The following is a 26,930-nucleotide window of genomic DNA, read 5'->3' as shown; positions in this document are numbered from 1 at the left end:
CCCCCACGCTAAATAAAAATCTGTTACATCTAATCTTCCTTTTCCGTTTTCCCCTGAGAACCAACCTATTAAAATTGGTTCAAAGTATGTACCGACCTTTTCCAATAAACGAAAACCATTAAAATTAGTCAATGCGGCTACTGCTTTATCTTACGTCTTAACTCCGATTGAAAATCCCCAATCCGATTCGCACATGTGGCCTATATGTTCGTATACCGTATGCGTATTTCGTGCTCTTAATAATAATTAAGACAAATTATATACAGGTGACTTAAAATTTAAGATAAAATATTTACAATTCTACATATCTTTCGATCGTTTAAACAGAATTCGGAAGGATAAATGAAATAAAATTACGTATGTATCTTCATTTGATAGTAATTTAATATGATAATATGAATATGTACATAATTACAGTAAGAATATCGACAGTTTTAATTTTTGCATGTATTGGACACTATCGTGACAATTTAATAAGTATAGACTAATGTAAAATACATGTCGAATATGCAAAATGTTTTATTGTCATGTTTTTTTAATTGGGTAGTTTTAAGGGGGTAGGCGCATAATCTTGGTCCAATGCTATTTAAACGCATTCATTTGTTTCGAATCGTATCTTCGTTATAAATGGATGTGTAGCGATAAATAGTGAACACTGGCAATAAATAAGGCAAATTTGATTTATTGACTCAAAGAAGTCCTCTGACTGAGTTACAAAATTCAACGATTCGTCGAATTAAACCAAATGAAAGGAGAGTGGATGAGAAATGAGCAGACTTTAAATGCAAAAGGTTATCTCCAGTTTGTATTGTCAGATTTTTTTAAAGCGGATTTTTTCAAGATTTTTCTCCAGTGTGTATTCTAAGATGTCTTTGCAAATGGGGTCCTCGTGAAAACGATTTGGCGCACATTTCACAAATTCTAAGATTGGGTGTATTCTAAGATGCATTTTTAAATCGCCTTTTTGTAAAAACATTTTTAAGCACATTTCACATGCAAAGGGTTTATCTCCTATGTGGATTTTAGTATGCCTATTTAAATTGGATTTTAGTGCAAACAATTTGGACTACAATTTGGAATACACACCGGTGAAAAACCTTTTTCATGTGAAATATGCATTTTTAAAACGCCCTTTTGTAAAAACACTTTGGAGCAATTTCACATGAAAAAGGTTTATCTCCTTTGTGTATTTTCATATGAACAGTTAAGCTGGATTTTTGGGAAAACAATTTGCAGCAAATTTCACATTTAAAAGGTTTTTCACCGGTGTGTGTTCTAAGATGTATTTTTAAATCGACCTTTTGTGAAAACATTTTGGAGCAAATTTCACATGCAAAGGGTATATCTCCTATGTGGATTTTAGTATGCCTATTTAAATTGGATTTTAGTGCAAACAATTTGGAGCATATTTCACATGAAAACGATTTATCTCCTGTGTGTATTTTCATATAAACAGTTAAATTTGATTTTTGTGAAAACAATTTGGAACAAATTGTGCATTTAAAAGGTTTATCTCCTTTATGTATTTTCATATGACAATTTAAATTGGATTTTAGTGAAAACAATTTGGAGCATATTTCACATTTAAATGGTTTTTCACCGGTGTGTGTTCTAAGATGTAGTTTTAAATCGACCTTTTGTGAAAACATTTTGGAGCAAATTTCACATTCAAAAGGTTTATCCCCCGTGTGTATTTTCATATGCTCATTTAAATGGCATTTTTGTGAAAACACTTTAGAGCATATTTTACATGAAAAAGGTTTATCTCCTTTGTGTATTTTCATATGAACAGTTAACGTGGATTTTTGGGAAAACAATTTGGAGCAAATTTCACATTTAAATGGTTTTTCACCGGTATGTATTCTAAGATGCATTTTTAAATCGCCTTTTTGTAAAAACATTTTAGAGCACATTTCACATGCAAAGGGTTTATCTCCTATGTGGATTTTAGTATGCCTATTTAAATTGGATTTTAGTGCAAACAATTTGGAGCATATTTCACATGAAAAAGGTTTTTCACCGGTGTGTATTCTAAGATGCATTTTTAAAACGCCCTTTTGTGAAAACATTTTGGAGCAATTTCACATGCAAAGGGTTTATCTCCTATGTGGATTTTAGTATGCCTATTTAAATTGGATTTTAGTGCAAACAATTTGGAGCATATTTCACATGAAAAAGATTTATCTCCTGTATGTATTTTCATATGAACAGTTAAATTTGATTTTTGTGAAAACAATTTGGAACAAATTGTGCATTTAAAAGGTTTATCTCCTTTATGTATTCTCATATGACCATTTAAATTGGATTTTAGTGAAAAAAATTTGGAGCATATTTCACATTTAAATGGTTTTTCACCGGTGTGTGTTCTAAGATGTAGTTTTAAATCTACCTTTTGTGAAAACATTTTGGAGCAAATTTCACATTCAAAAGGTTTATCCCCCGTGTGTATTTTCATATGCTCATTTAAATGGCATTTTTGTGAAAACGTTTTAGAGCATATTTCACATGAAAAAGGTTTATCTCCTTTGTGTATTTTCATATGAACAGTTAAGCTGGATTTTTGGGAAAACAATTTGCAGCAAATTTCACATTTAAAAGGTTTTTCACCGGTGTGTGTTCTAAGATGTATTTTTAAATCGACCTTTTGTGAAAACATTTTGGAGCAAATTTCACATGCAAAGGGTTTATCTCCTATGTGGATTTTAGTATGCCTATTTAAATTGGATTTTAGTGCAAACAATTTGGAGCATATTTCACATGAAAAAGGTTTATCTCCTATGTGAATTTCCATATGTCTATTTAAATTGCATTTCAGTGAAAACACTTTAGAGCATATTTCACATGAAAAAGATTTATCTCCTGTGTGTATTTTCATATGAACAGTTAAATTGCATTTTTGTGAAAACAATTTGAAGCAAATTTCACATTTAAAAGGTTTTTCACCAGTATGTGTTGTGAGATGAATTTTTAAATCACCCTTTTTTGAAAACATTTTGGAGCAAATTTCACATGAAAAAGGTTTATCTCCTTTGTGTAATTTCATATGCTCATTTAAACGGCATTTTTGTGAAAACAATTTGGAGCAAATTTCACATTTAAAGGATTTTTCTCTAGTATTGTGGGTTTTCACTTGTGATTTTGACTGAGAACTTTTTAAAAAGTTTTTTGTGCAAATTTTGCAGGTGAAAATTCTTTTTCTGGTGTTCCCGCCGATATCTGCATTTAAATGATTTGTTGTTGAAAATTGTTTGGCGCAAGTTTCACAGGTAACATAACTTTTTTCACTTTTCACTTTCGTCGAAGCAGTCAGAAATTGGTCCAAAGCAGCGTTAACTCTAACATGGTCTTTGAATAATTTGCTTGCATCAGTTTGTATATCTTCACGGGGAAAACCTAAAATAGTGAATATATTTTAAACCAATACCATATTATATAAACCAAAGATATAAATAAATATCGTTTGATCGATAAAACAAAATTTGGAAGAATGAATAAAATAAAATTAGGTATCTCCATTTGATTGTAATCTAATATGAATAAAAAATATTATTAAGTAATTTTAACAGTAAGAAAATTAACAAGTAACAAACAAACAATTAACAAACTAATGTAAAATAAATCTTGCATTATACAAAATGTTTTATTCTCATGTTTTTATAGGGCTTTTCAACAACAGTCATTTGTTTCGAGCTCGAAACAAATGAAAATCGATGAAAAGCCCTACTGGACACTTGTTCCAAACAAACTTCACATTTCTCACTTCAAAGTATGTATGTTGAGGTAGGTGAACCATCCCTTCAATTCAGAAGAGAATACCTTAGCCTCATATTATGCCTCAAGAGTATCAACTAACCCACAGGTACTTCTTTATACAAACACATTTAGAGATATATTTCCATCGATATTTAATTGTAGAAAAAGATTAGAGCCTCCGTTTTATCATCGAGTGAAAACAACGTTACAAAGCTTAGACACAATAATTCCAGCCACTTACACAATTCCTTAAGTCAGCCAACACATATTACCATGGACACTTGCTCTCCCTGATTGTAATTCAAACCTTTCTGCATTCAAGAAATGTGACACACCAGCAAAAATCTTTAAACACAAAGTACTAGAGATATCAAATGGTTTTAATGATTACATCCATATTTTCTCTGGAGCATCCAGATCTGCAAATTGAGTAGGAGCGGCTTTCACAACAAATAACTACAACAGTTCCTACCAGCTCCCTCCCCAAACCTCCATATTCTCAGCTGACCTCTTTGCCATCCTCCAGTCATTAACATTTGTCAACACACATAACATCAAAAATACTCTCTAATCATTAGCGATTCCCTTAGTGCATTAACAGTCCTAAAGCAATTATTGTACTCCAAACATCCCGTCCTGTTTTTAATTAAGGCGGAACTCTTGATGTGAAGATTAGTTCAGTTCCTCTGGGTACCATCACATTGCGAGATAAAGTGGAAACGATAAAGCTGACATATCAGCAAAAAATGCAAGTGAGAATATGTTAACAGACATCATAACTATTATCTGTGTTCATAATGATTCAAAGCAATATTTTAAGACCCTAAATGACAGGGAAAAGAAAGAGTACTTTTGAAGTGTGTAAAATTTTAAATCCTAGCTGAGCGCGCTTTCGGCTTATAAAGCCATTATGAAGAGAGAGAGAGAGAGGGATCCCATGTAAGCTTGAAAAGACTTCAACTTATGCAGTTTTTTATTGAAGCAAAAAACTTTTTTCAAAGTTTGGAAAATATAGGTACACTAAGCATCAAAATTAACGCACCACCTTAAAAATAAGACATTTTTGATGTCTCGTATTTCCTAAGCCTGTTGTCGGATTTGAGTAATGTTTTCAGTACATATATTGTAGCTTTATTCTTCAAGAATATCGATGTAATAATATTCTTGCTAATGAGGTAAGTGTCATTGTACACTGGGTGTAACAATGATAGTGTGTTTTTTCCTCAAAGTTTGGAACACCCTGTGGAATATTCTAGCGTATATAAAATATTGAAATAAAAACTAAACTGTAGCCTTAGTATTTCTTAACATTTTGCTTTTTGATTCATTCGCTTATGTTGGATAATAAAAAAGTTAGGTACTTTAACAACTAGCAATGTTATTCATCAATACAGGGTGTTTCTAAATAAGTGTGACAAACTTTAAGGGGTAGCATGAAAAAATAATGACCGTTTGCTTTATAAACATAAATGTCCGCAAATACTTTGTTTCCGAGATACGGGATGTTGAATTTTTTCTTACAAACTGACGATTTATTTATTGCTCTAAAACTGGTTGAGATATGCAAATGAAATTTGGTAGGTTTTAAGAAGTAGTTATTTTTAAACATACATTTAAGAATTTTATATTCACCATTGGCGTGCATACAGGTATAAACATTTTAGATACATCCCGTATGCACGCCAATGGTAAATATAAAATTCTTAATTGTATGTGAAAAATGCGCAATAACTACTTCTTAAAACCTACCAAATTTCATTTGCATATCTCAACTAGTTTTAGAGCAATAAATAAATCGTCAGTTTGTAAGAAAAAATTCAACATTCCGTATCTAGGAAACGAAGCATTTGTGGACATATGTTTATAAAGCAAACGGTCATTATTTTTTCATACAGAATTATCCCTTAATGTTTGTTGCACGTATTTAGAAACACCCTGTATTGATGAACAACATGGCTCGTTATTAAAGTACCTAAATTTTTTATTATCCCATATAAGCGAGTGAGTCAAAAAGCAAAATATTAAAAAAGCCTAAGGCTACAGTTGAGTTTTAATTTCAATATTTTATATACGCTAGAATATTCCACAGGGTGTTCCAAACTTTGTACTTAGTGTATTATGTTGGTGGTTGTGAAATTTGGTTTCTTATATTAGTCCATGTGGTGAGACCGCTCCCGTCTGGAAAAATTTCTGATTCGGTTTCTTTGTGGATTCCTATTCAAAAATGTCCCCTTTAATAAAATCTAAAGGGTACCGGGCGGAATTTTTGGGCAGAAATTGTTTAAACAATTTTTTTAAACAAATACAAAAGATCACGTTTTTTTGCTTCAAAACATATATTTTTAGGTTTTTTTGGGTCATTCTAAACAAGAAAGGTATCTTGTAATTTTTCTGAAAAATTGACAGTTTTCGAGTTATAGGCGATTTAAAATCTGAAAAATGCGAAAATACGCATTTTTGAGGCTTAAAAACTCATATTTAAATTAGTATTTTTGAGGTTGCCAGATACTTAAATTGAAGATTCAACATTCAGCTTCAAGATTCTGAAGAGTGATCGCGTCTAATCTTAATTTATACCGTTGTTCTTTAATTGTTAAATATTCGTGTTTATCCGATTTTTTTGCCGGTGCGCCGCGCTCTATTTAAAAAATCTCCTATTTTCCTCCGAAAAATATTTGTCTAGATTCTTTGGGATATTCTAAATAAAATAAGTTTCTTGACATTTTTCTCAAAAGTTAACAGTTTTAAAGTTATAAGCGATTTAAAATCCGAAAATGCGTTCTTTTAGCATTTTTCGGATTTAAATCGCTTATAACTTTAAAACTATCAACTTTTAAGAAAAATGTCAAGAAACTTATTTTATTTAGAATATCCCAAAGAATTTAGAAAAAATATTTTTCGGATGAGAATAGGAGATTTTTTAAATAGAGCGCGCCGCACCGGCAAAAAAATCTGATAAACACGCATATTTAACAATTAAAAAACAACGGTATAAATTAAGGTTAGACGCGATCACTCTTCAGAATCTTGAAGCTGAATGTTGAATCTTCAATTTAAGTATCTGGCAACCTCAAAAATACTAATTTAAAGATGAGTTTTTAAGCCTCGAAAATGCGTATTTTCGCATTTTTCAGATTTTAAATCGCCTATAACTCAAAAACTATCAATTTTTCAGAAAAATTACAAGATACCTTTCTTGTTTAGAATGACTCAAAGACCTAAAAATATATGTTCCAGGGCAAAAAACGTGATCTTCTGTATTTGTTTAAAAAATTTCTGCCCAAAAATTCCGCCCGGCACCCATCAGATTTGTTTAAAGGGGACATTTTTGAATAGGAATCCACAAAGAAACCGAATCAGAAATTTTTTTCAGACGGGAGCGGTCTCACCACATGGACTATATTGAAAAACATCTAATACGGCACAAACGACTATCACAAAAAACGCGTTAAAATAGTTTGATCATGCATGATAAGGTTACAAACCTTACCATCTGAAGCGGACGTTGGCAGCATGCAGAATATATTCTGCTTCACTAGAGCAATTATCATTAATCTTTTGCTAGAGTAAATACTCGACTCATACATGTTAAATTGTAACAACACTCCTCTGACTAGTGCTTAATAAAGCTGTTTATTTGAGGATTGGTGTTTCACTTACAACATAGAAGTCCAACCTGCTTAGAGATTTAACATATCGGAAAAAAAAACGGGAAAAATTGGGAAAAAGCAGGTTTTTTTCCGAACTATTGGAAAAATTAGAATTTTTTTTAATTGGGCGTTGAAACGTGAAAAAATACCAATTTTAAAGCCTTTTAAATATATTTTGTAAAAATAAATACAGGAACATACTTTAATAATATGCATTAATATCTAAGATATACATGTATATAAGTACATAGTACATACATGTACAGGTCAAAAATTATAATTTTTATCTAATTATATGTAATTGAAAGTATCAAAACCAAAACTTCAAAGGTAGAAAGCACATTATTTAACCAAAGCGCTCAGCAATATATTTTCATGTGAGTCTGAATCTGAATCTTCAGACCAAGCATCTAATTCAGACTCGATCTCCGCTTTATCATCCTGGATGGACAAAACAACATGATTTTTGTCAGTCTCCTCTAAAAGTGGATCTGGCTAGCATCTTAATAAATATGTTTTTTGTTTATAACCAAATTTAAATGAGTAGCAACCACCTTCTGAATTATATCCTGTGATAATCTACTTGTATGTACGAGGCCATATAAAGACCCGTGTCTTTCTGAAGAGGCGGAAGATGGAGGTCTATTTAAAATTCGGGAGGCAATTGGCATAAGTGGATGCGACGTACACAAACCTTGCCACCATATATGACGGGGTGAATACCATTCGCACTATCCTATACAAAATGTCTAAAAACTCCAGTTTTTGTTCTAAAATAGGCTAGATTTGCCACCAAATTCCCTACATCTAGATTTAGTGAACGAGCCATTTCAGAAATGAAGTCTATACCTTCCATTAGTTGGTCTTCATTCAATTGTTCTCATTTAAAGCGAGCATCAAGGAGATTGGTTGCAAAGTGAATCGGCTTAGAACAAAATTCGTAGCGTTCTTCAACATATCTTAGCAAGCTTTCGATAAGAGAACTAGTCTGGGCAACTTGTTGGGGTACCTACATGTTTATCGTGTATATAACAAATTTAAATTTTTCTGGGAAAAAACAGGTTTTTTTCGGGTACACAGTTTTTCCGAAAATTTTAAATCTCTAAACCTGCTCCTGCAATGATTCAAGGGTCAGCTTGCTGATCCCTTTCATTTTGGAGCCAATTTCACATGTAAAAGGTATTTCTCCAGTGCATTTCCTCATATCTTTCTACATTGCATTTACGCATAGGCGTAACCAGGGGAGTTATAACCCCCCCCCCCCCATTGGGATGGACTTTGAGCTCTATACACGCTTAACATCATACCCCTCAGAGACCTTCCAGTAGTTGTAACCCCCCCTTAGGATCATCCTGGTTACGCCTATGCATTTACGTGAAAACACTTTGGAACAAACTTTACATCGAAAGGTTTATCTCCTGTGTGGATTTTCATATGCTTATTTTAATTGCATTTCAGTGAAAACTTTTTGGAGCATACTTCACACGCAAAAGTTTATCTCCCATGTGGACTTTCGTATGCTTATTTAAATTGGATTTTAGTGAAAACACTTTAGAGTTTAGAGCATAATTATTTCACATTTAAAAGGTTTATCTTCCGTGTGTATTTTCAGATGCTCATTCAAATGGCACGTTTGTGAAAACAATTTGGAGCAAATTTCACATTCAAACGGTTTTTTTGTAGTATTGTGGGTTTCCACTTGTGATTTTGAATAAGAACTTTTTAAAAAGTCTTTGGTGCATATTTTATTTATTTAAAAGCTCATCAGCCCTGGGAGCCCTAGGGCTAAAAATACAATTGATACAATACAATAATATATACTACTATAAATAAATATATTACAACACTTGTATCAAGTGGGGTGACTTCTTGTCTAGTCATACTCCTTGCCTACTAAATCGAGTTACAATTCTCCTCTATTCGTCCCTGTTTGTAACTTTTTCTTCCCAACTAATAACTCCCTCATTTCTGAGATTTTCCTGTACACTATCAAACCACCTTTTTCTGGTTCTTTCCTTTCCTCCTATTCGTGATTGGGCCCCGTTTTAGGATCATCTTTGGTATCCTCTTCCTTTCCATTCTCATCACGTGTCCCATCCATCTCACTCTCTGTGCTTTTATGAAGCGACTGATGATTGGTTCGTTATACAGATCTTCCAATTCCCTGTTTGTTCGTCGTACCCAACCTTCCTCCGTGTTTTTGCCTCCGTATATACCTCTAAGCATTTTCCTATCTTTCCAATTTCTCTGTATTTGCTTTTTTCATTGTCCATACTTCACTACCATACGTTACTGTGGGTCTTATTACCGTTTTATATATCCTTTTATTATCGTTTTTCTCGATATATATTTGGATGTTATCAGTGGTCTTAGTACGATGCGTTCGCGTTCGATGTGTTCAATATGCACAAAAAAGTAAAAGAGATAACAGGAAGCATAAAGAAATGCCAAATAGGTAAACTTAAAGACAAAGATGGAAATCTTATTGTAGATCTAGAGAATAAAATAAAAAGATGGACAGAATACCTGAATGAATTATTTGAAGACGATAGAAACACCTTACCTCAGATAATCAATGCAACTGGGACAGACATATTGAAAGAAGAAGTAGAATACGCAATAAGAAACGCTAAAAATGGAAAAGCAAACGGACCTGATGAAATCCCTACAGAACTGAAGCCTTGCTTTATAGACTTTGAAAAGGCCTTTGACAAAGTACGCCACAGTAAACTCAAAGAAGTCCTGGTGAGTAAGAACATTGACACCAGAGACATACAAATAATATTAAATCTGTACTGGAATCAGCGAGCTAATATAAAAATAGAAGACCAAACATCGGACGAAATAGAAATACGTAGAGGGGTACGACAGGGTTGTATAATGTCACCGCTCTTGTTTAATATCTACAACGAACAAATATGCCAAGAAGCTCTCTCATATGCAAACGAAGGGACAATAGTCAATGGAGAAGTTATCAATAACATTCGATATGCTGACGATACTGTGATAATGGCAAGAACAGCGGAAGATCTACAACATCTAGTTGAAAGTATGAATGAGATATGTAATAACTACGGCATAAGGATGAACGTCAAAAAAAACCAAATATATGACCTTCAGTAAGAATCCAATAAATGACACTAGTATCACAATAAACGGTACCCAACTTAAAAAAGTAAACGAATACAAATACTTGGGAACCCTTATCAATGACACAGGTGACCAAAATTACGAGATAAAAAGACGTATTGAAATTGCCAGGTCTACTTTTATAAAAATGAAAAAATTATTTTGTAATCGTGATATTAGTATTCATCTACGAACTAGAATGTTAAAATGCTATGTATTCAGTACTTTGCTCTACGGTGTTGAGTCATGGACTCTTAAACAGAGGAATATTAAAAATCTTGAAAGCTTTGAGATGTGGTGCTACCGCCGTATACTAAGAATAAGTTGGGTGGATAAAATTACAAATGAAGAAGTAATACGCAGAATAAATAACGAGCCAGAAGTTCTACTGAATATAAAAAAGAGAAAACTTGAATACTTAGGCCACCTGATGAGGGGACAAAAGTACACATTCCTACAAAATATAATGCAAGGAAAAATCCAAGGACGAAGAAATCCAGGCCGTAGAAGAATGTCCTGGATGAGAAATTTGAGAGAGTGGTTTGGCTGTACCACTAACGAATTGTTCAAAACAGCAGTAAATAAAATTAGAATCGCCCTAATGATATCCAATCTCCGATAGGAGAGGCACTCAAAGAAGAAGAAGTGGTCTTAGACTTCGCATCTATTTATTTCCCTTTGCTAATCTGGCATTCAGCTCCCATTCTTCCTGACCTTTCTCCTCTATAATAACTCCCAGATACATAAAATGGACCACTCTCTCAAAATAACATACTTGATTGACCGAGTTCAGATGGTGCGTATCAGGGGTTTTGATTCCAGTGAGATTAAGGTTCATTCAGTACCTCAGGGTTCGCATTTGGGGCCCCTGTTATTTAACATATTCATCAATGATATACACCACTGCTTCCGGCACAGTTCACCTCTTCTTTTTGCAGATGATCTAAAGTTCTACACAATTATCAACAATACAGAAGATTGTATTAATCTTCAACATGATCTTGATCGGTTGAGTGAGTGGTGTATGTTGAATGCCATGGCCCTGAATGCATCCAACCAAGTGTCATGCTATTTCTTTTGGACGATCGAGAGACCCAATAGAATATAATTATAATATACAGAATATTCCTGTTGACTGGGTTACTAAAATTCGTGATTTGGGAATTAACTTAGACTGTAAACTTTTATTTGAATCACATTATACGTAAAAAATTTACAAATCTTTACAAATGCTTGGTTTTATAAAAAGATGCACTAGAGACATTCAGAATATTGAAGGAATTAAACTACTATATTGTTCTTTAGTTAGACCTCATCTAGAGTATTGTTCTTGTGTATGGTCTCCATCTTATATTTACCACTGGCGAAGCGTCCATGTAACCACTGTTACCATCGTTAACAGGTAAAAATCTTGCAAATAAATATTTTATGACGATGAATAACTCTATTTACCAATATTTTTACCAATAGAAATATATTATTATATTATGTGGTAATAGTACCTAACTCAGTAAATAGCCAACTACTCGTAGACACGAAAATATTGGCGAGTTTATGTGACTCAGTTGCACTTTACTCTGTTACCAGACTCATTTCTGGTTACAATGGTTATATACCCACGCTGGCGCTCGGGACCGGCTAGTGACTGATAATTTTGAAGAAGCGACGGCATAAGCGCGCTGTGTATCAGTAGCGCTGTTACAAGATTTAAAATTGGTGACAGTACCTATAAAAAGTGTGCGTGCAGTTAACCATGTAGGTCTGGATCCCGCGTATGAAAAAAAAGTTGATTAATAGCAAGCTGAAAATTTGTTAATAGCTTAAGGGTGTCTAGTCGGATAAACTTTGATAAATGGGAACACTGGAACACGGGCAGTTTTAATTGTGGAACAGGTTAAAAATTTGGAACGGTCAGACCACGAAAACGGCTCATTTATTTTGTCCGACAGAACAAACTTAAACTCTCCGAACAGAGATTAAACTCTCATGCAAAAATCAGACTGCTATTAATCACCAAATGGGAGTTTTAATGAGTGGAACATGTAGAATATGTCAAATGACAGGAATTTTGACAGGTGATAAATAGCAGTCTGATTTTTGCATGAGAGTTTAATCTCTGTTCGGAGAGTTTAAGTCTGTTCTGTCGGACAAAATAAATGAGCCGTTTTCGTGGTCTGACCGTTCCAAATTTTTAACCTGTTCCACAATTAAAACTGCCCCTGTTCCAGTGTTCCCATATATCAAAGTTTATCCGATTAGACACCCTTAAGCTATTAACAAATTATCAGCTTGCTATTAATCAACTTTTTTTTCATACGCGGGATCCAGACCTAATGGATGAGTGTCGCTTCTTAATCGATCAACTACTTGAAAAGTAATTATCCTTGTATAATTTTGAAGAAAAAAATGAGATTAAAAATGAAAGACCGATTTTAAACAATTATACTGTATTGTTGGCCATGTCTTCGCGTTTCTACAGAAAAATGGGTGGACCAGGTTCACGATTTAAATAGTGTTAGATTTTTAAAAAGGAGACATGAAATTTCTCCGTTACCTACATGTAAGATGTATACCCAATTTGATTCAGTTTGGCAAAACAAAAATCAAAAGTTCTCTTAACCAAGCTTTTAAAGCAAATATTGCTAAACATAATGAGTTTGTTAAAAAAATAGATAGGTATATCCTTAGCACACTTATAATAGATACTGTATGTTTTTGGGCCAAACAAGAACTAGCGTTTCGTGGTCATTTTGAGTGCGACGACTCTGATAATCCAGGCAATTACAGGGAATTGTTAACATTAATTGCCAAAAAACATCAAAAATGTTGTCAACATCTAGAAACATCTGTTTTTTCGAGAGTTTCAAGTGATATACAAAATTATATTATTGAAGCTACACTCACCGGCACAAAATTCCGCCACCCAAAATTTTTGATTAAGTTTGACAATTTATAACTTTATTATTTGTGCTCCGATTTTCAAGATTCTTACACCAGTTTGTAGGTACATGTATTCATATTGTTTGGTATTATTCCGGTAACAAAAAATTTTGCTTGCATGTCATTGTACAGGGGTGAAAGGAAGCGTTGTATTTTCTCCTGATTTTAAAAAATTCTGTGGAAAAATGGAAAAACACTGATTGACTCATACAATTGAGGTTGGATTGATAAGATTAGAATGGCCCGCATGCAGCCCAGATCTCAATCATATTGAGCATTTATGGGACGGATAAAAAAAGCTATTTGCCGTCATCCTAGGCCTCCAGAAAATTTGGTACAGTTATGGCCCTGGTAGAGGAATATCGGGCTATTCCCCAGGCAAGGAAAACACATCTTTATTAGATGCTAAACAGATTGCGAGCAGTTGTCAGTGCAAGAGGTGGACATAACCGCTATTGAATTGTTTTGTTGTTAAATTTGTTTTGTTTTGTTAATTTTAGTGCGTTTGATATTTTTAATTAAATAAACCTTCAAAGCAGTTTTTTTAATTACAACTCTTACAAGAAAAGAGATATTCAGATAATTCAAAAAACAAGACCTTAGTGATACCTCCAGGATAATACAAAAGGAGTATGAAGCAAAATCAGCCCTCCAATTTTTCCACAGAATTTTTTAAAGTTAGGAGGATCAATACATGTACCTACAAACTCGTGCAAGAATCTTGAAAATCGAAGTACAAATAATAAAGTTATAGATTGTCAAACTTAATCAAAAATTTTGGGTGGCGGAATTTGGTGCCGGTGAGTGTATATATACATTTAGCCATATCATCATTTTTTTAAATAAGATTTTTTGCATCTGGTTTTGGTAACACTTCAGAAAAAGTCACGCGTCGCCACTGATATTTACATATCAAAAATCGAGACAGTCCAACACAAGTTCTTGAAATATGTAGCATATAAACTGGGTATACCTTTCGAGTTAAATCAAGTAAATTATCATCAAATTGAAACCCAACTTGGCATTTTCTCATTGCGAAACCGACGAATAATTAAAGATGCTTTATGGCATAGTTAATTCAACAGTTTTGTGTCCTCAGCTACTTGAGCAGGTTGGTCTCCATGTACCTCCCCACAGAACACGATTAAACCAAACTTTCTATGTTCCTATTCACAGAACCAACTATGCTTATAACAACTTTTCATCTCGAGCACTAAGATGGGCAAATATTCACCCTGATCTAGATTTTTTTGCACCGAAAGCTGAATTCATTTCGGGCCTCAGGCGTATGTTTATTTGAGTAGTTGTGGAATAGATAATCATTGTTGTGATATGTAAATCTGTTTGTGATATTTATATTTTATTGTATTATTATAACTATTCTTTTATATTTTAATTATTGACACACATAAGTATACTGAAATATTATATTATAAACTTGTAATCATATTGGGCAGCAGCCCGTTGAAAATAAATAAATAAATAAATAAAAAGCTGAAAATGCGAGCATTATCATAACGAAAAGTTGTTTAGTATTAAATTTTATGTTTTAATATGCAATTATATCCTAATTTAAATATTGTGAACTATAAAGGTACTCTACTCTCGAACGAAATTCATATTTTTTGACATACCTCGAATAAAATTGATAAAATTTGATATATGATGATTGCATGTTAGATTTTAGACCATGCAGATCTTTTTATGAAGAATAACTTTTCTTCGTAAAATTAATAATAAAAGAGTTATGAATGAAAATGATATTGGTATCCGTAATTTGAGAAAAAATTTCAAATATTTTTTTTATCTCTAGAAGGATGTACATACAAGTAATAGGGCTTTTCATCGATTGTCATTTATTTCGAGCTTCTGTCATGTGTCACATAATTTAATATATCTACGCCATACGTCTTTGGTTTGTATCATTGTTATATACCAATAACGTATGACGTAGATACATTAATATTATGTGACACATGACAGAAGCTCGAAACAAATGACTGTGAATGAAAAGCCCTATAATTGCATATTAGAACATAGTTTTTAACTCCAAACAACTTTTTATAACACTTTTCAATATTGTGAAAAATAAAGATACTTTAATCTTGATCTAACTTTATATTATAAAAGATCTAACTTTATATCTAATAAAAATAAATAAATACAAAATAAACAGTTTTCCTTGAAAATAGTGAACTGTAATTTAACATTACATTAACATAAATAAAATTTGTTTATCTGACATTTCAATTTTATGTTGACGTTTAGTTGCGTCAAACGAAAACAAAGTAAAGTTGACGTTTCTATGTCGGAAGAAAATGACAATTTAAAGGAGGCTTGTGACGTCACAATGACGACTTTGAGGTCGGATATCTCGAAGATGGTTAGAGATAGCGAAATGCCGTTTTCAGATTTGGATTCAGAAGACAAAACTACATAGGAATCCATCGCTAGGTGGCCTGTAGATATTTCAGGAGCGGCAACGCAATAACACACACACTTTTGCGAATTTATAAACGAAAAGTTTTCGTTGAAAAATTGTATTCCTTTGCTTCATTAGATAGAAAGTAAACTGTCCCTCTTCGTTTTGGTCTGTATTTCCGAGTATCACGTATTTTGACTGTTCCTGGTTTATTTCTAAATCAAAATATCTTGCCTCCTTTTCTAATCTGTTTATAACGTTTTTTAACTCTTTTCTTGTTTTCGCTAGAACATTAAGATCAACAGTAAATACTCTTATAAATAAGTTAAATTGTAACAACACTCCCGAGCCTAGTGTTAAATAAAGCTGTATATTTGGGGATTGATGTTTCACTTACACATAGAAGTCCACCCTTCCAAGGGTCAGCTTGCTGATCCTTTTGATTTTGGAGCCAATTTCACATGTAAAAGGTGTTTCTCCAGTGCATTTCCTCATGTCTTTCTACATTGCATTTACGTGAAAACACTTTGGAACAAATTTTACAAGTGAAAGGTTTATCTCCCGTGTGGATTTTCATATGCTTATTTAAATTGCATTTCAGTGAAAACGTTTTGGAGCATACTTCACACGCAAAAGGTTTATCTCCCTTGTGGACTTTCGCATGCTTATTTAAATTGGATTTTAGTGAAAACACTTTGGAGCATATTTCACATTTAAAAGGTTTATCTCCCGTGTGTAGTTTCATATGCTCATTCAAATGGCATGTTTGTGAAAACAATTTGGAGCAAATTTCACATTCAAACGGTTTTTCTCCAGTATTGTGGGTTTCCACTTGTGACTTTGAATCAAAACTTTTTAAGAAGTCTTTGGTGCATGTTTTACATGTGTAAATTCCTTTTTTGATGTTCTCACTTATATCTATGGTTAAAAGATTTTTTGTGAAAAATTGTTTGGTGCAAACTTCACATGTAACAGCAGATAGATATTGGTTCAAAGTACCATTAGTTCTAACAGGGTCTTTGAATACTTTGCTTGCATCAGTTTGTATATCTTCAAGGGGAAAACCTAAAATAGTGAATATATATTAAACCAATATCACATACCTACAGCAAAGATAAATAAATATAGTAAGATTGTTAAAACGAATCTCAGACTTGGACTAGGTATAATTGAATCTTAATAAAAAAATTAATTACGATGATAATAGCACATATTTTTTTTGTTTGTACACATACTTTGTATATGTATTGTGGAGAATACCGGTGTGCATGTGGCTTTAGAAAAAGGAGACATACTATTGGCGAGGAACCGCAAAGTGGGCGACGCCTGGTGGCGAAATTGAAAAGCATCAACTCAAGGAAAACATTGACTTTGCCATTAACTTGTGTACATATTTGCGGTCAGTTTATGTTGTAATTAACAATAATTTCGACTTAAAAAAACTATTGCAGTGTTCCTCAGTATTCATTCCTATTATACTCTACGTAATGACCTAAATTAACCAATGCCAAATCACACATTTTGTTAATTTAACGTTTGTATTAAACGTAGTATTTTTTAATGTTTAAGCGACTGTAAAATTAAATAAATGAATAAAATGTAGTATATATTATGTACATAGAATGTACATTGTTATGAAAAATATCCCGACCACTTCGTATTTCCAGAACACAATTATTATAAAATAAATTCACCTACTTAGTTTCCAAGTTTCCAGTTTTTATTTAATTAAAAATTGTTATATATGTCGGTGTAAAATAAACTGTAGTGCACCTATTAATTAAATTAAAAACAAAATTAGAAATCCTAAGATAGATTAATAATTTTTAGAACGCTGTGTGATTATCGGGGGCCAGATTTTTTTATGAAAAAAAGGTAAAAACAAATCAGTAGTTAGCATCAAATTTTAATGAATGCATACAGATTAAACATAATTTTGAGTCGTCTTTAACTTATAAGATGTCTTAGTTGCAAAACTTAGTGGTTACTTTGGCAAAACACTCCTGTAAATGATTTTAATTTAATTAGAACTGTGAATTAAAATGACAAAATGAATTGTTTTCCTAGCGTTGTCGTCCATCTTTGAAATTTTGAGCGCCCTCTGTTGGAATTTAATTTTGCGAATAGACAACATCTTTACTTTATTACGCACTAAATACAGATTTACTGAAGGTAATCCTTCAAGGTGAGGTATTTATAAAGCGTGGAATTGGGAGGAGAAGAAGAATATTATGGTTAAAGAACCTGAGGAAATGGTTCTCCACAACAACTAATCTATTTAAAGCATCAGTTAATAAACTGATTATAGCCAGAATGATCGCTAATATTCGAAATGAATAAGCACCAAAAGAAGAATCGATGAAGAAAAAATGTATAAATTTGGAAAGATAGAGAGATTTGAATATTTAGGGACTTTATTTTGGAGTAGACCAAGTATCCGGGAAGAAATACACAAAAGACTAATCTTAGGGAATCGTTGCGTGTATGCATAGAATACTCAGAAGCAAAAATACAGTGCATCCATAAAGTAACGCATAAATTCGTTATTTCGTAAACCAGCGACTTTTTTTATTTTTAAATTACGATTTTTCGGAATATATATCATACTAGTGACGTCATCCGTCTGGGCGTGATGACGTATTCGATGATTTTTTTAATGAGAATAGGGGTCATGTGATAGCTCATTTGAAAGGGTATTCAATTCTCTATTCACTAATATAAACATTAACATAATTATTTATACAGGGTGTTCACAAAACATTTTTTTAATTAAAATAATTGATTATTTATATGGGAAATAAGCCACAATTAAAATGAAAAAAATAATTTTATTAACGTTTCGAGTATTATTTTTTTTGGATTATATATTTTCAATATATTCAATATATTTTCAAACCATATTTTCAATATGGCCTCATAGATCAGAATTGTTGGATACGTTCCTGAATATTATAAACGATCAAGAAGAGACAATAAAATTTACAATGGAAAAGGAATACAATAACAGCCTACCTTTCCTCGATGTTTTGATCTCAAAGAAGGATATTGGATATGAGACTCAAGTGTATAGAAAACCAACACACACCAACAGATATCTCAATTACAAGTCAAATCACAACATCAACGTTAAAAAGGGAATCATTAAATCCTTATATGATAGAGCCAAAATTACTTGTTCTAACGAAAATTCCTTTTTAGCAGAAAAACAATTGTTAACATCTGTTTTATTAAAAAATGATTATCCTTTATCGTTTATAAATAAGGAATTGTCAAGATTGGATCGAATGGAACAGAACAACTTAGAACGGGATCCTACAACATTCACCAGAAATAATACGAGGAAAATATCAATACCATATATAAAAGAACTATCCGAGAAACTTAAAACAATAGGAAATAAATTCAACATTTCAACAACATTCAAAACAACAAACACATTGAGATCTATTCTATCTAAAACTAAACCTAACAATGATCAAGAAAGAACAAAGAATTGCATTTATAAAATACCTTGTGAATGCAAACAATTTTATTTAGGTGAGACATCAAGACCATTAGACGTTAGAATAAGTGAACATCAATCTTATATTAAAAATAGAGAATTTGAGAGATCTCAAATATGTCAACACGCATGGGATAATGAACATAGAGTTCAGTGGAGAGATTTAAGTATAGTCCTGAAAGAATCAGATAGTAAAAAGAGAAAAATCAAAGAAGCGGCTCTAATTATGCTAAACAGTAGGATGTGGTTACCCATACTGAAAGAGGAAGTCAATAGAAAGAAAATACCAAGATTAGTAAGTCAATAATATCGAGCTAGTACATATTTTATATTTTAGTATTACTTATATATCTAGTATTATTAATATTATTTATAATTTAAACATGTTACAAGTCAGAATTTGGTATTATTTTTTGAGAGTAAATTAATGTAAGACCAAATACTTACGATGTCGGGATAGTATCACAGGGTTTTTCCTGGTTTTCCCTTGTGATTTACTATGAAGTCTCTAACGCGAGAATTTTACTGTCGTTGCATTTGGTTGTCTTTTTAAAGACATATCACATGCTATAATTTTTTATGACGGATATTCTTGAGTTGGGGTTAATTTCATGTAATCGAATGAACTATCTTTCAGTAAGTCGTCCCAGGAACGCAACTCATAAATATTGGCAATATCATTTTAAAGTCTTCTACTTTAAAATGTATAATATATGTCTGAATTGCCAATATAAATGAGTGAGATTAAATAAATTATTAGAAGAACTTGTTTGGTTAGCAACAACACTTTAGTTTATTTTAGTAATATTTTGTATTTTGACAACGGCACCCGATTTGGGCGTCGAAACGTTAATAAAATAATTGAGACAAAAAGAATAATGTATGTAATTTATTTAATTCAAAATGCGTTTTATTACTGTCAGAAAACAGAAAAAAAATTATTTGACAAATAAACATTGATTTTCGCGAAATATTCAAACTGGCAAGAAGCAGGTGGGTGGCAGCTTTAACATTCAATGTAAGCGAAAAACAATATTTATTTGTCAAATAAACATTTTTTTCCTGTTTTCTGACAACATTAAAACGTATTTTGAATTAGACAAATTACATACATTTTTCTTTTTGTCTTAATTATTTTTAATTAAAAAAATGTTTTTTTGAATACCTTGTATAAATAATTATGTTAATGTTTATATTATGGAATAGAGAATTGAATATCCTTTCAAATGAGCTATCACATGACCCCTATTCTCATTTAAAAAAATCATCGATTACGTCATCACGCCCAGATGGATGACGTCACTAATATGATATATATGCCCAAAAATCGGAAATTAAAAATAAAAATCGACTTGTGTCGGGATTTTTCCTTAAAATCGCCGGTTTACGAAATAATGAATTTATGCGTTACTTTATGGACGCACTGTATATTCAAAGCAGCTAAATTAAGAACATATAAAACTGTGTTACATATACCTCATAAATCTGGACTATGACAAAAACTGAGCAATCAATGTTATAAATATGGGAAAAAAATATTTAGTAGGATATTTGGGAAAAAATTATTAACAATCAGTGGACACGAAAAACAAACAAAGAGTTAGAAGAATTGTATAAGGACCTTAATACAATTGCAGTAGCAAGAGCACAAAGACTTAGATGGTACGGACATGTCCAAAGAATGGCCCAAGTTAGAATGCCAATAGGTGCCAATATGCCAAGCGCTATAATAGGTGGTAAAAAGAGAAAAGGAAGACTTAGGACCAGACAGAGTCATGAAGTTAATGATGACCTGAGGTATCTCAATGTAACCAATTGGAAACAAAAAGCGAAGAACAAACAGGAATGGAGGAAGATTGTAAACCAAGCCATAAGCCTGCTTGGCTCGAAGTGGTAATGTATATTATGTATTGTACAAATGACAAATTAATAAGTTAACTTATGTAAAGTAAATGGTGAATATTTCACATGTTCATTGAACCTTTTTGATCTAAATTTTACTGATGTTGAACACTTATGTAAATAATTTGGAGCAAACATAAATTTGCCCCATGATAATAACATTGTATAATGCTCAAGAGATTAAGACTATCACCACCTTTAGGTTTTTTTCTTACACCGCTACCACAGTATAAAGAGGGACAGTAGAACCACTCTCCGAAAAATTGAAAGTAAAATCTGTAGTCGCGCATGGCGACCGCGCAATTGTTCTTAGTCGCTTTTGCCCCACTCTCGCATTGCTTGTCGCATAGAAACGTACGGATTTTAACAGGGAAAACCCGCATCCACCACTGGTGAATTACCAATTGCATACTGCCGGTATTACTTCTTGAGATCAAAGCGCCGACAGTGGTTTTACTGTGGAACGTCTATATACTGTGCCGCTACTATATTTCTGAAACAATATGTATTTGTGTATTTTTTTACAAGAATAAAAAACCGCTAAACGCCTTAAAAATGAGTGGCGCATACAATATTCCAGCTACAAAAGATCTGATATGAATATTACGTGGCGCGAAAATGTATTTTCATTTTGATGTAAAACAAAATTCTACTTTTATTTTAAAAGATTTTTCCATAATATTTGCTAAATTTGAAGTAAACGCGCCACAAAAGAGTAACTTTGATACAGTTTGAATTTTGAAACTCTTTTGTGGCGCGTTTACTTCAAATTTAGCAAATATGGAAAAATCTTTTAAAACAAAACTAGAATTTTGTTTTACATCAAAATAAAAATACATTTTCGCGCCACGTAATATTCATATCAGATCTTTTATAGGTGGAATATTGTATGCGCCACTCATTTTTAAGGTGTTTAGCAGTTTTTTATTCTTGTATCAGAAGTTTTTCAAAGTTATTTATAAATTAAATGTATAAAGTTGAATGCAATGTTCCTCTATTACTCGTTAAGCTTTATAAATGGTCACCTTTGTTGCATTATCTCCCAAATGATCTAGTATCCATCGAATGTACACTAGATTTTTTTCTATTCAAAATAGATTGAAAAAAAAATATTGAGATGACCGGTAAATGAAGTCGGATTGCCCGTTGCCAAATCAAATTTAGCGTCGTAATCACTACAACTACATAAACCATTTCGGGAATAATCGTTAATTGGATAGCTTTTGTAGCTTAATAACTTATAAAAGGCTTAACCGATTTTGATCAGTAAACATGAGTTTGAAACGTATTTACCAGTAGTATCTGATGGATCTAAGGTCAAGTATGATAACTGAAGCTATTACAGGAATTATTGAGCTTGAGAAACCGTTTTTCCCGTAGGAAATACATTTGATCATACTTATGAAGCCTATAACTTAAAAATTCGAATTTTCCCGGATATGACGTATATACCGTTAGATTCGTCTAGAGTCCTTCTACAAACGCTCAGTTATTGGCGCAATTCGTAGGTTGAAATTTTGAGTAATTGTCGAAAAACCAAAATTTTCAAAGTATAGTTTTTCAGTTATTCGGCTATACTGAGCCGTGTGTATGTCTGATCCTGACGGCTTAGGCAACATTTGAAAGCTTAACTCAACACTATTGATTTGGTGTATTTGCGGTTCTCCTGCCTCTTCTTGATCCGAAGATATATACCCCCAAAAAATATGCCGTTTTGTACCTACCAAGTCCTCTAGCTGGCTTATGGGTGGTCAAAAGTCACAAACTACACCGGTTCTGAATCGGCCCTGACCCCCTCTTCAAACACAGAAAAAAAATCAAATCGGTTTAACTTTTAAACACGCATACATACATACATATCCACAAACTTCCCTTTTTTAAATAAAAATTGAGTCATACTTCTGAGCTCGGTAACTTTTGAATGGTATAACCGATTTTCAAAATTAGACATGCGTTGGAAAGGTAATGATCAGTACTATTAGAAGCCGCAAAGGTCGGACTTAAATTTTTGAAGTTTTTGGGAGTTTTGGGGACGAGAATGAAAAACAGACCATAAATAGAAAGGGCCGTAAAATCCACACCCTTGGACCAAAATGGATGGTTGACATATGAATGGGTGAGTCTTTTCCTGAACTTTAAGATGGGACTTGGCCCATCTTTCAAATCAGTCAGATTTAGAAAATCGAAAATTTCGTGTATATATAGTGTCGCATGTAGGGAGGTGTTGGTGTGTGCCACTGGCGAGAACTGCCGTTCTCTGGTAATAAACTAAAACTCAAACAATTAGGCATGCACGTCATAGATTTATTGATATCATAACTTACTGGTACAAACTTGATGGCAAACAAATTCAACAAATTTTTCGTCATATATGTATTTTAGTTTTTTCACTACTGTTAAGTTTAGCAGGAAAGCCCTATTGCCAAATAAAAACATTTTACCACAGGAGCTACCGGCTACACTGTTTCTCTTGGTCTTTAAGAGTGTGAAACAAAGATATCTGTAATATAAGTGTCAAACAAAGTAATGTTTTCCTATAGATGGTTATGTGAGACTTTTGTTTGTTTATGTTTTTCTTCTTCTTTTATGGCATTTGGGAGCCGTGTCCATTTAGCCAGCAACATTTCTTAAAATTAACGCCTAACTAAACCTACCATAAAACAAAACTATTACAAACCTAGCAAATAATAGGTCAATCAAGGATAGGGAAGGAAAAGTGAAGTTGTTAAAAAAATAAACTGTCATTAAAATATAACCTAAATAAATAAAATATAATTTGAAAACAATAGTTTGATATTATACAGCTTGTCCCCGAAAATAGTGCGTTCCTTTAAGGTATGGATAAAATACACAATTTAGAACAAAAAAGTCCTACAACATTTTTTTCTGAAGTTAACTGTTTCCAAGAAAAAAATTACATTGTACAATAAGTGAATTTTTATTTTCATAAATTCGAATGACATGGCAATGTGGCGTAGTAGAACTTGTTGTCACTATAAATTTAACCTAATCAAACCCCCGTTTATTTACTATTAGGTGTGATTTTTGGGGTTGTTAACATGGCACCTATCTGCAAAATAGTTGTTTCTTGCTTTAATAATGTGACTAGACGCCAGATGTGGATATCGATTTGGTTGACATTTTCATTATTTTACCTACTGGATACAACTGACCATTGACATAATATAACAGGATGGACATAGAACTCCCCTATACCTGACACAGAATCGGGTGTCCTAAAGATCATTAGACATTTTCACTCTACACTCCCAAAAATATAAAATATAATTTGATTTTCACAATGATAAACACAAGACAAACAACGTTCAAATGTGCACATACAAAGAAAACAATATTTGGTCATGTCGTGTTCGTAAAAATTTCTCCCCTTCCTATCAAAACATATACTTCAGCGAAGTATATGTTTCGGACACTTTTTATAGTTGTTGCTGTGTCTATCCTCTTTATGTCATTGCAACCTACCTACAAACCTAGTATTTTTAATTGTATGTTGTTGTCAGACTTCAATTTGCATAGCAAAATGTATTTTCGTTTTTTGATCAAACGGCGGAATTTAGAAAAAAATGTTATAAGACTTTTTTGCTCTACATTGTGCCTTCTACCTATACCTTTAAGGAACGCACTATTTTCGGGGACACCCTGTATTTAACCTCCAATATTATGACAAATGTCAGTTACCATTTAACACATTCACAGACACAACTGTATATGCAGACACTTACTCCATAAGATGTGCCTACATGTGAAATGTGTCCACGAATGTGTTAATATCTCACAAAACACAATAATGATGACAGAACTTATGTACTTGTCACTACTTCTAGCAAATAAAATGCTCACTGTAATAAGGCTTTTCATTCTCATTCATTTGTTTCGAGCATGTTATATGTTGTATAATCCGTGTATGTTAATATTATACACAGATTATAAAACATATGACAGAAGCTCGAAACAAATGCATGAGAATGAAAAACCCTATAGGAATGGCATGTCAAGAAAATCTTATTATTCGTGCAATTATCTGAAAATTGCGTGCGAGGCTTATTGTTTGACTTGGACCATAGATATTGTCCTTTTCAGGAGCATTTTTCAGTGCGTAACAAATGATAGGAAAAAGGGTAAGTCCGTGATAATACACATTTATGACATTTATTCTAACATGACATTTTAGTTAAATCTGACAGTTGTCACATTTTATTTTCAATTTGGAATAAAAACAAATCAAATGTGTTTCTTGCATTTATAAAATGGTATTTTCTTTGATTTGTATAGTCTTATAAATTATACAGATTATACTTGTAATATTATTATCAAATTAAAAAAAATTATTTTTTTATTATGGCGCCATCTATCGACAACTAGAATAACTAGAATAAATGTTGTAAATGTCTGTAATCACGGACGTGCCTTTTTTCTGTCACATACAATTTAATGCGTTAAAAAGAAATCGAAAAACTGTGACGCACTGAAAGATGATCATGAGAAAAAGAATAGTAATGGAGTAGTCCTGTGATGTGGATATATGAATATTTAAGTGAATATTTTACCAATTTTAAATGCATAATTTTCTGAGCTCTAGAGAAAAAAGTCTACCTACTTTATAAGTTTGCTAAGTCAATTCAACTGAAACCCCCAACTACAGATGATACAACTTTAGATATCAAATAATCAGGAGAATTCTAAAGTTGCCGAAAGTAAACTGGCAATGAATGGTCCATTATATCTAGTACAATAATTCATTTTGCACAAAAACAACTTTCATTCTTATAAAGCTATAACTCAATAATAATTAATTGGAGGTGATTTTGGTAGACGCTTGAAGTTTTGTGAAAATGAAAGAAAGAACAATTTTTTACATTAAGGGGTTCATTCAGTATTGACCGAAAACGTTTTGTGACTATCCATTTGAATAATTTTTAAAAATTTTAATAAATGCATATACCAACATACAACAGAACTCTTCACTTCATTATTATGTTATGTTTACATGTTATATTCAGTGATGAAGCTACTTACTTTTTTTATTTGTTAGTTTTTCTTCAACTCCTTCTATTTCAGTTTTTATAGAGTCTTCATTTGATTCTAAATAATCAGATGCATTATGTGTACTTTCTTTCTCCAGCTCTTCATTAAGCTCAATTTTAAGGTAATCAAAAACAGCGCCATTCACCTCATCTTGTATTTCTGTTTTACAGGTGTCCTCACTAACCTCCTGTTTTACTTCCATTTGACAAAACTTGATTTTAGTATCAAAGAGAGCATCATTCACCTCATTAGCTTGTATTTCTGATTTACAGGAGTCCTCACTAACCTCTTGATTTAGTTCCATTTGATCAAACTTGATTTTAGTATTAAAAGAGCATCATTCACTTACTTCTGCCATTGATTGATGTATTTCACCCATATTAATATTTCAATTCAAGTCCTGTTTTACCTCTATTTGATGAATTTGATATTATATTAATCACAGTAAAACATACTATGAAAACAAAGGGAGGTCTAATTAATAAGCCCCCAAGTCCACAAGCACATATTTTAATAAAAAAAAGCGGTCGACAGTAGTCGACACCAACCTCTCAGTTTTAAGTACTTGTGATCTTTGTTGTTGTTG

At 32.4% G+C, this 26,930-nt stretch overlaps 1 protein-coding gene across 3 annotated transcripts; it reads right to left on the bottom strand.

The window, feature by feature from the left end:
* Positions 1-366: 366 nt before the first annotated feature.
* Positions 367-26,930, bottom strand: LOC114330627 (zinc finger protein OZF). Of its 3 annotated transcripts, XR_003652506.2 has the most exons (3): positions 26,336-26,917; positions 16,292-16,959; positions 367-3,393 (listed from the first exon to the last, which is right to left on the bottom strand). XR_003652506.2 is itself a non-coding variant. In XM_028280025.2 (2 exons), exons 1-2 carry the CDS (start codon positions 26,646-26,648, stop codon positions 2,045-2,047), a joined length of 1,662 nt encoding a protein of 553 aa, XP_028135826.2. In that variant the 5' UTR covers positions 26,649-26,930; the 3' UTR covers positions 367-2,044. The 3 variants fall into 3 exon arrangements, 2 of the variants coding, with proteins under 2 accessions (XP_028135826.2, XP_028135830.1); XM_028280025.2 differs by lacking the exon at positions 16,292-16,959 and having other exon boundaries at positions 26,336-26,930; XM_028280029.2 differs by lacking the exon at positions 367-3,393 and having other exon boundaries at positions 9,726-16,959; positions 26,336-26,918.

This window comes from Diabrotica virgifera, chromosome 3, assembly GCF_917563875.1.
Source record: "Diabrotica virgifera virgifera chromosome 3, PGI_DIABVI_V3a".
Classification (NCBI taxonomy): Eukaryota; Metazoa; Arthropoda; class Insecta; order Coleoptera; family Chrysomelidae; genus Diabrotica; species Diabrotica virgifera.
Note: the sequence above shows the minus strand (reverse complement) of the source record. Positions and strands in the feature narration are given on the sequence as shown.